The following is a 13,495-nucleotide window of genomic DNA, read 5'->3' as shown; positions in this document are numbered from 1 at the left end:
CCTCGGTGTTCCACGAGACTAGGTCATCTGCTTGAAATATGTGCGTGTTCTTTCCAGTAAATTTATTTGTGAGTTCAGCGCCTCGTCTCTTCTTCAGTTCTTGTCTAGAGTTTTGAGCTGCTGTCACATACCAAACCCGAATATTAAGAAAAAAATTTCAAACAAAAAAAAGCGATCAGTGGTCCTGGTTCAAGTTCAGTTATATTGGATATATATGATGATATCGGAGCCTCCTTTCACTTAAGTGCTAGGCGCATGGCGAGCCCTTTGTGCCTTTGGGCCAGTCACTCTTGTTCAGTCACGGAATGGATCTCGTTTTACCATACTGGGCGAGGCTATTTTGAGCCACGAGTACTGACACGAATTTTTTCAGTTGTCGTTTTGTTTGTTTTTTGCTTTTTTCGCACGTAAATTGAAAAGACAAGCCCTCAAGGATCTAGAAAATGTTCTGCTACCGTGAATGCACGCTTAAACCAAAGTAATCGCAGTATGTTTTTGGAAGGCTGTTTCAGTTCCTACAGTAGCCTGACGTCACAACGCGGTATGAATTTCTCTTCACGCTCTCGGGCAGGATATTGACGTTTCCGCGGCCGCACCCCACCAAGCTGGCGACGCACAATTGGCAATTTTGGAGGTTTTAGTGACGCACAATTGGCCATTTTGGAGGTTTTAGTGACGCACAATTGGCCATTTTGGAAGTTTTAGTGACGCACATTTGGCCATTTTGGAAGTTTTAGTGTCGCACAATTGGCCATTTTAGAAGTTTTAGTGACGCACAATTGGCCATTTTGGAAGTTTTAGTGACGCACAAGTGGCCATTTTGGATGTCTTGGTAACGCACAAGCGGCCATTTTGAATGTTTTGGTGTCTGACGTCATCGCAAGTAGGCAGACGGCTGCCTGAACTCACCAGAATACGTACCGTACACTGACGTAACTGTCCCCGACGTATATGCTGCACGAAAGTGGTCCTGGAGAAATTTCGGGTGCTTTACACACCTTGGTATCTATCGAAAACAAAACAAAACACGACTTTAAGTACGGTGTACTCTACGAGGGAAATAGAAGAGCGTAAAGCTGTCCTTATTAGCGCAAATATCTTAGAAAAATGTATTATATAAAACTCCGAGGAAGCTTGATTTTTACTTCGAGGGTAGAACAAGATAGTGCAATCGGACGCTTTTCGCATCGCCTTATCAATCGCGATCTTTAACTATTGTTCAGTTTTATTTTCGCTGTTGTTTTGTTTTATTATATCGCTTGCCGAGCAACTGATCATTCAGGGGTCCGGGCCCTGGTCCGGCGCATGCTCGCGCCTTTAGCCCTGACTCCGTTGGTTTTTCTGTAAGAACGCTATCAATTGTGTGAATAAAAACACAACTAGGGATTGAGAAGCGATGTGGTTTCCGAGGAAAAGCTATAGGACCTCAACCATGCTATATGGAAAGGGACGCCTGTGCGCCTGGAAATCTCTGCTTTCAAACTATCCTAATCTGCCTTCTAAAAGCACTTTTGCCAAATGCCCACTACGGCATAACTATTCCCTCTGTTAACTAGCAACGTACCAACTACGAGTCCCTATAAGGTAACACGCTTACCTGCAAATCTGCGCACGTTGATGTTAATAATTATAATTAACTAATAATTCTGTCACGCAATATTATATGTTATAATGAAACTCTTCGCACTGCATTAGGTTCGTATAGTGTTTTTAAAAGCAATTTAGAGTACGGGTGTGGCTCTTCAGTAGGACGACAGAATTCCCTGCAGAAGTTCTAGTTCCCATTCACAATAGAAGCGCCGAGGACAAAGTAACATATTTCTGGTAACGGTAGGTAGGTGGCAGTTATCAAATAATCAGTCTCTGTGTTGTGGCAGCGCAATGGCGGATCTAGAGGGAAGGGGGGGGGGGGGTCCCATATTCTAAAGCCTGTGTCAGCACCTCCCGCTCGCTGCTTGTAACAAATCCACGTCATATCACCTATCCACGTATATCAATTAGGACAAATCAGTGAAACCACTGTGAGCCCATATTAACAATATTTATGCTACGAAGGTTTTTTTTTTTTTTTGCAAAAAAAATGGGCAGATCCCACGTACAGTGGGAATCGATCTTATGCGAAGCACGAATGAGAAATGTTGAAATGCCACTTTAAAACCCGCACAACGTTACGAGGTAGAGGTAAATGATGCCGTACATCACTTCCGTGTCATGATTTTTCTGTTTGGGTGTGTCGTTAGCCTTCGCCACCCCTCACGTTACGTGATACCAAATTTAGTATATGTGGAGCTAGCGGAGCGGCTGCGAGACGCTATGAGCGTGGTGTGTTGTCATGTTCTTACATGACACGCGTGTCAGGATTATCATGTTTGCACCAGTCATATACTTCGCCATCCATTGACGTCACGTGACACCAAATCTGGTATATGTGGAGCTAGCAAAACGACCTCGAGTGCATCATGAAGGGCCCAATATACTCCAATGTAGCGTTTACGCGCGCGCACGCTGGGCACAGCGACACTACGTTAGCAAAGCTCGAGCACTCTATATATTCTGACGCCAGGCGCGATCCGACAGCAACCAGCGCGAAATGCTGCATTTCGCGCGAATGCTTTACCCAGAAAACACTGCGTCTACCTCGTTTCGTGACGGAAGGACGCTGGACGCGCTGAAACGCGCATGCATCAAAGCAACGCAGCGTGTCGCGCACCTGCGAGTATATGGCAGGACTGGCGCTGACGAAATGAACGCCGGCGGGCACGTGCACCACGTCACGTCGAAATGTATTGGCGCCTTGACTGTGGCATGTACAGTCATGTTCTCACATGAAACGCATCTGATGATTATCATGTTTGCACCAGTCACATACCTTCGCCATCCGTTGCGTCACGTAATACCAAATTTGGCATATGTGAAGCTAGCGAAACGGCCGCGAGCGCATCATCAGTGTGGCATGTAGTCATGTTGTTACATGACACGCATATCGTGATTATCATGTTTGGATGTCACATTTACCTATATTGTCCGTTCGCGTCACGTAATACTGAGTTTGGTACATGTGAAGGTAGCGAAACGGCCGCGAGCGCATCATGAGCGTAGCATGTAGTCATGTTGTTACATGACACGCATCTCATGTTTATCATGTTTGCACCAGTATCATACCTTAGTCATCCATTCACGTTCCGTAATACCGAGTTTGGTACATGTGAAGCTAGCGAAATGGACGCGAGCGCATCATGAGCGTGGCATGTAGTCATGTTGTTACATGACACGCATCTCATGATTATCATGTTTGCACCAGTCACATACCTTTGTCACCCATTCGCGTTCTGTAATACCAAATTTGGTATAAGTGACGCTAGCGAAACGGCCGCGAGCGCTTCATGAGCGTGGCATGTCGTCATGTTGTTACATGACACGCATGTCATAATTTTCGTGTTAGGGTCTGTCGCTTGTGTTCGCCATGCGACCATGCCATACCATACCAGTTTTGAAACATGCCATGTGAACGAAACCACCTTAAGAGCTGCAGGACCTTGAGATGTAAATCATGACATCCATGATATACATGTCATGATTTTCATGTTGACTAGTCAAATATGTTTTTCATAACATATGCCATATGTTCTTCAATGTTATGCCATACCAAAATTGGTATCGATACCATCATCGAAATGGTCAGGAGGGATAAAAGTCGTAGGTGGCTAGATAGATAGATAGATAGATAGATAGATAGATAGATAGATAGATAGATAGATAGATAGATAGATAGATAGATAGATAGATAGATAGATAGATAGATAGATAGATAGATAGATAGATAGATAGATAGATAGATAGATAGATAGATAGATAGATAGATAGATAGATAGATAGATAGATAGATAGATACGCTCAATGTCACCGAAGTTCGCTAAGAAATGATTCGCATTTAAATTAAAAAGTCATGACCATGCCCATCTCTCCAATGTAACTTTTGGACCCTCACAACCCTTCCTTTCTCTCTCTCATTGCGTATTTGTATATGTAGATATAATAATAATAATAATAATAATAATAATAATAATAATAATAATAATAATAATAATAATAATAATAATAATAATAATAATAATAATAATAATAATAATAATAATAATAATAACTTCAACCAGTGGGGTCGCCGAAAACGCCTCCGATGTCTGTGCACTCGAGTATGCAGGCTTGTGGAAACACGACACGCGGCCGAATCGTCCGTGGACGATGGCCACAGATCTTTCAATCTGTGACTTCACCCTCAGTCGACGATTCACCTCTATCCACCGGACGACGAAAGTGCGAATTTTCACTAAGGCGATAATGTGCACATGTGATTTCTATAGTGGGTCTGATAGTAAGACTTCGGTCGAGATAAAACAAATAATGCGTTCATATTTGTTGATACAGTGCACACGATAAGACGACAACGAATAAGAAACAGAGTACAGGTGCGCTAGAGCAGACAGGCTTCGAAACCAGCATGCTTCATATTCTTAGTCTTCCTGTCGTGTGCACAGCACCAAACAAGATGAACGCATACCAGCTTGTTCAAGTTCCCATTCTTATACAAACAATGCTTCTGAATCAATGGGATACCCTTTTTAAAGCACCCATAAAAAATCACAGCATATCCACGGAGCGAATGGTGATGAGTGGGGCGAAGCGCTGGAGGGTTTCATTGCTAAACTGTGAACCATCCGCAAATATCGCCCACTACATCGTCAAAGACGTCACAAACACTGTATATATTTATACAAGAAATTTTTAATATTGGAAAGTGGTTGCTTCCGCTCGTTTTTCATTATAACGGCATTATGGTCGCTGAAGTGGCGGACCGGTGATGGGGCGTAGCGGGATGTTTGCGAGGACGAAGTAGTGGGCAGTTTGCAAAGGTGGAACTATAGGCGGTCACGTGGAAACGAGGGATGGACATTGTGAGAAAATATATGGTTCTTTAACGCGCACCTGGATACAAGTACACGACCATCTTGCATTTCATATTGGCTACTTGTCAACAGTCTTGACTTTGGTCGCTGAAGCGCTGATGGGGTGTAGTGGGATGTTTGCAAGGTGGCTACATACACCAACGGAGGAAGGACAGACCCAAACCCTAAGGAGCTTCACCCCTAAAAAAATGTCGACTAATCCACATAGCAAGCTCAGCGCTGCGGAGACGACAGCGCTAACAAGAATACAGACAAACACTTACATAAATCTGCACACTCTTCACCTGATACACCCCACGGCGTAGAGAGACATATGCCCGTGGTGTGAACCACCCCGACACTCTTTCACATCACATGGGAGTGTGCAGAGAGAGCACGACGAAGGACACGACACTACAGTGTACAAGAATATTCTAGTACACTCTAATGACAACAATGGCACATAGGAGGCGCTGCTGTCTAGCCCAGCCATGATGACTCAGCTGTGACTGATCCACAGAGCTGAACGAATGGCTCGTGACAGTGGGGCCCTGGAATGGGGGCACCACCCTGCCGGACAGACTACGCTCTTCCCCCTGTATATTCCTCGGTGAACTGGAGTTCTAGCCTGTCTGGTTTATGCATATTATAAAGTTTTGTACTACTATACTACCACTACTATACTACTACTACTATACTACTACTACTACTACAATCGATTAAAACATCACACCGAAGGTGATTAATCAAATAATTGATAAATCGATTAGCGTATAATATATGAAAAACTTTAATTGACCATTCCTAATAGTAAGCTGTGTGCCGGGGAAAGCGGGCCCTTCCTAGTTTCTAGTGTTTTGTAATTCCCTTATAACCAACCATGCGGTCTCTGTCTGTCTCCGGGCTTTGCGCTGCGAAGATTTTTTTTTAACTATTCCTTCATTTGTGTCGATATCTAGTTTTTGCTAGCAACCAACGACACCGACGCCGGAATTACTGCAGCTCGTACGATCTCACGTTTAAACAATTCAGTAGCTGGTACTCGCTCTCTGGGTTTCGTGCCGACCGGTTGTGCCCCCGCGATCTCCGACGACAGCGCAGCTCTGGCCGACTGGTTCACCCAACACCATCTCCTGCCGCCGACAAGAGCTCTCGCTGAGTGGTACTGTTACGTTTGGCCCGGCAATTCGTCTGGGAAGACGCCATTGTGCGTAAGCCGGTCTACTAGGGAGGCTTTCAACCCCATTGGCGCCCAGTCTGCCAGATGCTGACCTGTACATGTTCCAGGAAGCAGTCGGGTCTCAATGAAAGCTTCGCGAGACAAGCCTATTGTTGAACGGGCTCGAACAGCGGGGGGGGGGGGGGGGTACGGTGCCACTGTGGCGGGTCTCATTAAGTCAACCTTTTGACTCGGCTTTTGTCATCTACGCGAGGCCATCTCAACGCACCGATAAACCCGAAAACGTGGGAACACGTCGAAGAAGTCGTTCACCGGGATCAAGCGTTTGAACTGCCGCCTGAAGCTGAAAGCAGCATGGACCGCTGCTGACGTTCGGGTTAGCGGCCATCTCTCCGGAGGAGCTCAACTTTCCCTCTCCGGACTCTACCTCCTCGCCCTGCGGTGCCTTCAAGTGCGTCGTCAAGAGCGTCTTTGTGTGGTGTGTTCGTGTTATCATTGGACCGTTTCCCCCAGCCGAGTGGTGCAATGTCTGCACCCTTTCTGGTGGTTGGACCACATAGACTTCGTCTTTTGCTTTGTGGCAAGAGTGGTGACCGCCTCCTTCGGACCTCCGTGTAAGGAGACGGCGGGCTATAGAAGCCGAAGACATTCTGTAAATAGTGCTGAATCATGCGTGAAATCACGTGCTGAATCATGAACTGAATCTCTGTTGTACATAATACGGGATCTTCTGGATCCCTGTACAGTTCATTTCTTTCATCTATAACGTAAATAAACCTTCGTTACCTCTCTACGAACGCGTCCCCTCACTGGCGAAGATCGGCTATGCGGACGACGGCGGGGAGCCAGCTACCCTAAAGAGAACCCGCCGTACCTGCCATCGAGACCTTCTACCCTTTACAACTGGTGGCAGCGGTGGGATGCCATCACTTACTTCCAACCCAGTGCCCCGTCCTCGGACTCCTGCGACCATGACATCTTTCCTATCTTCGCTTTGCTTCTGGGTTTCGCTGTCCCTGTGCCACACTCTCTCCTTTCCCTACTCTACCTCTATACCTTTAATCCTATCCTTTTAATCCCTCCTTACCCCCATCCCTCGTGAGGTATACTGTTGAGTTCTCGCACTCTGATGCAGACAGTTGCGGGGCTCACTTTTCACTTCTTTTCTCTTTAAGAATCGCATAATAACAATTCAGCATTACGTTTGAGTATTAACCACTTCGTGTGACACAAATGAGACATTGCGAATGCAGCCGGGTCACTCAACGGGATTGAAAGATCGCGAAGCTGTTCCTTTGAGTGCAGATAGCTGTTGAGCAAAAAAAAAAAAAAAAAAACTTCTTACACAATATAAATGTGAAGTGTATTCACAGTACTCCATACTGTACTATGGGAGAGCTATAAGCAGCTCTCCCAGCAATATGAAGATGGCCAAGAAAAGTGAAAACGTATTTAGAAAAATTTTACGATTCAGAGTAGTTTTTACTCTACTATGGATGTGCAAAAAGCCACCCTGTGGGCCTCACATTGCAATACCTAACCTGTGTGTGTGTTTAGAAAGAGTGGTCAACGATTTACCCCCTTATTCAGAAACGCTACTTGACTTGAACTTGACTTGAAACCGCCTTCAACGCAGCGCATTCGCAACGCGTCTGTGCGTTTGTGCTGCCTTGGCACGGCCTAGAAACAGAGCGTTCGAAACGCGTTTGTGATGCATTGAAGTCGGTGGCAAGTCAAGATCAAGTCAAGCAGCGTTTCTGAATACGGGGGTTAGAGTACTTCATACTCAACTATGAGAGAGCATGAAGCCGCCCCGTGGGCCTACTGTTAAATAAAATGTGTTAAGAGAAAGTGGGTAACAAATTAGAGTACTAGGTACTCTACTGTGGGAGGGTTTAAAGCTTCACGCGGGCCTCAGGCCCGGTCGAGGTCTGTGTTTAGAAGAGGTGGTTAACGATTTAGAGTACTCGGTACTCCACTATGGGAGAGCTGAAAGCCGTCCCAGCATAGGGTCCGCATACTGTGTTTAGAGAAAGTATATCGCGCAGCTTCACCGCTAATAAACCTACTCTAACAAGTCACTTCGCACCATTTAGTATCACACTGAAACCACCGCAATGACACTAACCACAACTACAGCTCATTCATTCTAAGCACTCCTCAGACCCCATAGTGCAACAATTTATTGCGTGAAACGGGTAACAGATCACACATAGCCCAAACCTATTAACTAATAGATCAATTGTGAGTTATCGGCAGCAGCCCGATGCGATAATGATGAGTTCACGACTATACAGATGTGTAGACATTGCGAGTGTTTCCGAGGCAACGCCTTGACGCCATACATTGGGAAATGTTTAATATTCAAGGGCCTCTAACTTCTAAAAGCACCTCCAATAATTTTTTTCACAAATCAAGTACAAAAGCGCGCATTTACTTCACAATGTTGTCACGATGAACATTGCCAAACGTGGCAGCGCTGCGATCCACTGGCAATCAACAAATTTTTAAAAAATTACAGCATATCCATGGAGTGAATGATGATGAGTGAGGCGAAGCGTCCGTCCATGCGTCCGTACGTCCGTCCGTCCTTGCATATGTCTGTCTGTCTGTCTGTCTGTCTGTCTGTCTGTCTGTCTGTCTGTCTGTCTGTCCGTCTGTCTGTCCATCCGTCCATCCGCCCCTTCTGGGTGAGTCATCGAACTAGGTGGTCACAAACCATGACGAGCTAGGAGGGACAAACCCACGGCTTAAGGATCTTCGCCCCTAAAAACAATCCATTCATCTCTTCGGCCTTTTCGGCCATCTGCAGCCCCTTAGCGTTCACCGTGTTACACTGGGGCCATGTCAGCATTGTCGTGTGCTCGTCCAAAAACGTCTATTAGAAACCCCAGAACGCGTTGCGGTCATGCTGAGCACGACGGGAAAAGTGTGTACGTCGAACGAGTTGGCTGTTCCATCGGCCAATGCCCGTTTCAGCCGTATATATGAGCACGGAATGAAAAGAAAATGTCTCCGCTTGTTGGCTTTTATGTGATCGTAAATACCACGCACGCACGAGTGCACCTCCACGTATCTCTACGCGTGAAATGTTACAAGGATAACCCAGTCAGTGTACCGAGTGGATGTATATCCAATGTATATATACCTGCTAAACGGCATGCGTGTTATCACGTGCCCATATATGGTGAAAACGTACCATCGTGGACAATATGAGCTGAAACACTATTATCGTTTATTAAGTGATTACAATTGCAATGTACGAGTATGGATATGATGCGCAAAACTTCGAGAGCTCTCCACTCGAGCACTTGGCAGTGGCGCATATCCAGAAAAAATCTCAAGGGGGACAAACATCAGAAGGGTGTCTTTCTAGGCAAGTTGGTAATATTTTATTATTAGTGTTTTTATTCTTCTGTCACGTGCCCATGAGTGATCGTTCTTCAGATAATGGACAAACATCTTGTGATTGCGGCCACTTTTATAAATATGGATTTTCTATTTATTTGCCTTAACATTAAAATCATGTTTCAAAATAAACTTGGGTCTTTCGAAGGCCCTAAGCTTTAAATGTTGTGGTACATAACTGGTGACCTAAAGGGGGTGGGACCTAATCCTGGTCATGACGGCCGTATTCAGTCTGGCTACATGGTCGGATGAGTCAGTTTAGCACGAGATTTCAAGCACAACTGGTGGCACCGCACGCATTCGTCAAATTACGGGAAGCGTATGGCCAGTACCTTACGGTTTTGGGCCGGTCACGTTTGTTCTACCACGAAATGTATCTCGTGTTACTGCACTGAACAAGACTCTTTTGAGCCCCGCAGTGTCGTTATTGTCGCATTATAACCGGGTTTATGCTGACGTCATACTGCTTTGTGCTGCATAGTTGTTAATGTCACACTATCCCCATGTTTGAGCTGGAGTGGCACTTCTTCGTGCCGTATAGAGTGTTGTAAATTCAGCCCTGTCACTGGGGTTGTTTTTAAATATCAGTACTTCCTTAATGCGCGCATTGCAGACATTTCGTGCAGCGGGCCCTCACACACGACAAAAAACAGCGGGCAAAATGTCCAGCAGCCATGGCTTGGAGCGCGGCGACACGCCGGAGCCGATTCCCAAGCAGCAGCTCTTCTCCGAGATCACCTACGAGAACCTGGACACGGCCGCTTCGGAAGCCTCGCTCCGGGGCCGCCACCGGCACAGCCCGGCCTCGTCGTCCACCACCTCGTCGGTGTCGGCGGGCTACGGCGGCTGGTCGCGCTTCTCGGTAGATCACGGCGGCGACGCCGCGATCCGCTCGGCGGCAGGCAACTCCATCTTCACCGGCCGCCTGTCCTTCAAGCGCAGCCTTCAGTGGAACCCGACCGCTTCCGTCGACCGCAAGCTGCGCGAGCGACGTCTGTCCCTCTGGCGCTACGGCTCGCTCGAGGGCGCCAGCTCGTCGCACTTCCGGACGCCGAAGGCACGGCGCGACGGCGGCAAGCTCGTGTGCTACGCGCTCGCCTTTCTCACGGCTGGCATCGCCCTGGTCGTACTCGTCGTGTGCCTCAAACTCACGGCCCGAAGCGGAGACCCGTTGGATGTCGCGCAGCAGATGCCCGCGCTTCCATGCGACCAGTACGAGTACTGCGACCATGAGAGCAAGGCCATCCAGCGCTGGATCAACCACACGGTCAAGCCGTGCGACGACTTCCACGAGTTTGCCTGCGGCGTGTGGACGCGGTCGCACGGCGGCTACAGCGCAAACGACGAAGAGAAGGTGAACTGGGTGCTCAACACACTCCTGACACGTGCTCTGTCCGAGATGGCCGAGAAGCCGGCGGCGGCGAATGGCTCGACGTTCGAGTTTGAGCTGGCCAACGATGTGTTCTTCGAGCAATGCATGAAGACAGACTCACGAGAGCGACGCAGTCTGGGCTTGGCTCGAAAACAGCTCGCCGAGTTTGGCCTGGGCGGATGGCCGTACACGCAACCGCACCACCACGACGTAACATTCACTAGCGTTCTGGTCACGGCTTCTAAGCTGGCGCTCAACCTGGGTCTGACGGCTCTCGTGAGCGTACGAGCCTTCGGCAGCTCCCGAGACAGGACGTTCGAGGTTGACGACCCCATCCTGCTGCTTCGGAAAGACGACCTCTCCGGGCTCGAGATGAAGGCCAGGGCTTTTGTCCTACACAGGCAGCTCATCGCCGAGTCCTTCTTCTACTTCGCACACACGTCTCGGGACGTCTACAAGGTGCAGGAGCAGATCCAACTGGTGTCCCTCGTTCTCGCCCATGCCACCAGAAGGGCTTCGGAGCGTCGCTTCTGCACCTTTTCGCACGTGACATATGCGCTCGGCGAACTGGGCGTTCTAGAACTTTACATCAGAAGGCTGATGCCAGACAGGGCCAACATCTCGGACAACACGACGGTCCTCCTGAGGAACCCGCTCGTTGCCAGGGCACTGGACTTCATGTTCCGCTACCTGGGACCCGAGCATCTGCTTAACTACCTCGGCTTCCGGCTGCTGGTTCACCTGTCTCCGTTCATCTTCGAGATACCCAACAACATTGTCAGGGCCCGCATGAATCAGCTGACCGGCGTCGACAAAATGGTCTGGCTCAAGGCCGAGGTCTGCCTCCGGCTGTCGGAAGAGGCGCTGCCACTCTTCTATTTATACGACTTGTATGCGACCAAGCCAGCCGAGTACTGGCAGAACATCGACAGCTTCGTCAGAATTGTCAAGCGAGCTGTACTCAGCCGAGCAGTTGTTCCCTGGAAGTTTTCCGACGAGGACAAAAAGAAGCTTCTGCGCATACTCATGCTTATGGAGTTCAAGACGTTCCTGCCGCACTGGCTTCTCAACGACACGCTTCTGGAGGCCTACAACCGGCGGCTGCTTCCCAACCGGAACGCCGACATCTTCCAGATGTACTCGCATGTCTGGCGCCGACGCACGCATGCTGCGCTGTCACCGCGGCCTCTGGACAAGTACCTGACAGAGCCGGAGTGGCAGGGTTCGGTGTTCGACACCGTGCCCGTCTACTCGTTCGCCGAAAACACCGTGTACATTCCCATGGCTCTGTTCAACACGACGTTGCCTAGCACCCAAGACGCCTTCTACCTGCACGCCGTGGCGGCCACCTGGAAGCTTGCCTACTCACTGGCACCCATCTTCGAGCTGAGCAACTACTGGGACAACACTACGCTGGCGAGCTACACCAGCTACGAGGCATGCGCTGCGATCCGCTACGGTCCGTACCTTACACCCGGCATACGTGACAGCGCGCTTCACCTCTCCTACGCCGACGAGATCTCGGTCTTCTGGAGCGAGAGACTGCTTCTCGTGCTCCTGTCGACGTCCGGCGTGAACCCTCTGGTCGGCTACGGCCGCGAGCGCTTCTTCTACCTGTACACGGCTATGAGCAAGTGCAGAAGCTACGGCGTCTCGCTGCAGCCCACGTCAACGGTGACCACCAAGCAACGCGTCAACATTCCGTACCAGTACTCGTCCAAGTTCCGGAAGCTGTGGTCCTGCAAGAACCACAACCCCTGCAAGTAGGCCGGTCGGAGCAAGAGCCCACCCGCGCAGAGACTAAAGGGCCGGGGCAGCGTTTCGCTGTGTCACGCCGAGCAGAGAAAAATGCCGCCGCAGTCAAATAAAGTGTGCCACCACAGCCGTCTTCTCGTTATTTGTTCTTTCTTGTAGCTTTATGTGCCTTCGTTTCACAGTCAATAGAAAGGCCAGAAGGCTACACATGCTTAACGCTAGCGCCAACAGCATACATCTTCTTGTCGAAGCCATTCAATGAAGGTGGAGGTCACAGTAGAGCAAGAGGTCGCTTGTCACATAGCCACGGCCAGCTATCACAGCCACTGATCATGTCTCGAATACAGGAGGAGCTTTACGAATAGTATACGAACGAAAGAAGGGTAAGTTTAAGGGCTCGTTTCTCTTGCTAGGACACATTATTCATGAGAAATGAGTTATATGCCAAGGAAAGTATATAGTGGATGTTATTAGAAGTAATTGTAATGTAATTGTGACGAAAGAAAAGTGGACGGAATGATAACTTGCCGTGGGCATGAGCCGAACCTGCGACCTTAGAATAACACGTCCGATGCCCTACCAGCTGAGCTACGACGACGGCTACCCCCCCCCTCCCCACACCTCACGGGGTATGTATACGTGAATGTAAACGGGGGAGTGTCAGTCAGCGCCGTCTGTTGCCATTGCGGCGAGTGTGGGCAGCGCTATAGTTGTCCACCACCGCCACCGTTGTCCATAACCAGTATCGCAAGAAATAAAAAGAACTCGTGAAATTAATCACCAGGGACACATTGAGATTCGAACCCGGGTCGGCTACGTGCCAGCGCAGTATTCTAC

At 48.7% G+C, this 13,495-nt stretch overlaps 1 protein-coding gene across 1 annotated transcript; it reads left to right on the top strand.

The window, feature by feature from the left end:
- Positions 1–10,192: 10,192 nt before the first annotated feature.
- Positions 10,193–12,670, top strand: LOC119181782 (neprilysin-1). Its single transcript, XM_037433024.2, has one exon. The coding sequence runs from the start codon at positions 10,193–10,195 to the stop codon at positions 12,668–12,670; it is 2,478 nt and encodes an 825-aa protein (XP_037288921.2).
- The last annotated feature ends 825 nt before the right edge of the window (positions 12,671–13,495 follow it).

The sequence above is a fragment of the Rhipicephalus microplus genome, chromosome 10 (assembly GCF_043290135.1).
Source record: "Rhipicephalus microplus isolate Deutch F79 chromosome 10, USDA_Rmic, whole genome shotgun sequence".
NCBI lineage: Eukaryota > Metazoa > Arthropoda > Arachnida > Ixodida > Ixodidae > Rhipicephalus > Rhipicephalus microplus.
This window is presented reverse-complemented; position numbering and strand designations above follow the sequence as displayed.

What these genes read in the sequence shown, in the direction of transcription:
- LOC119181782 (XM_037433024.2), top strand. Translation starts at nt 10,193, where the DNA reads ATGTCCAGCAGCCATGGCTTGGAGCGCGGCGACACGCCGGAGCCGATT.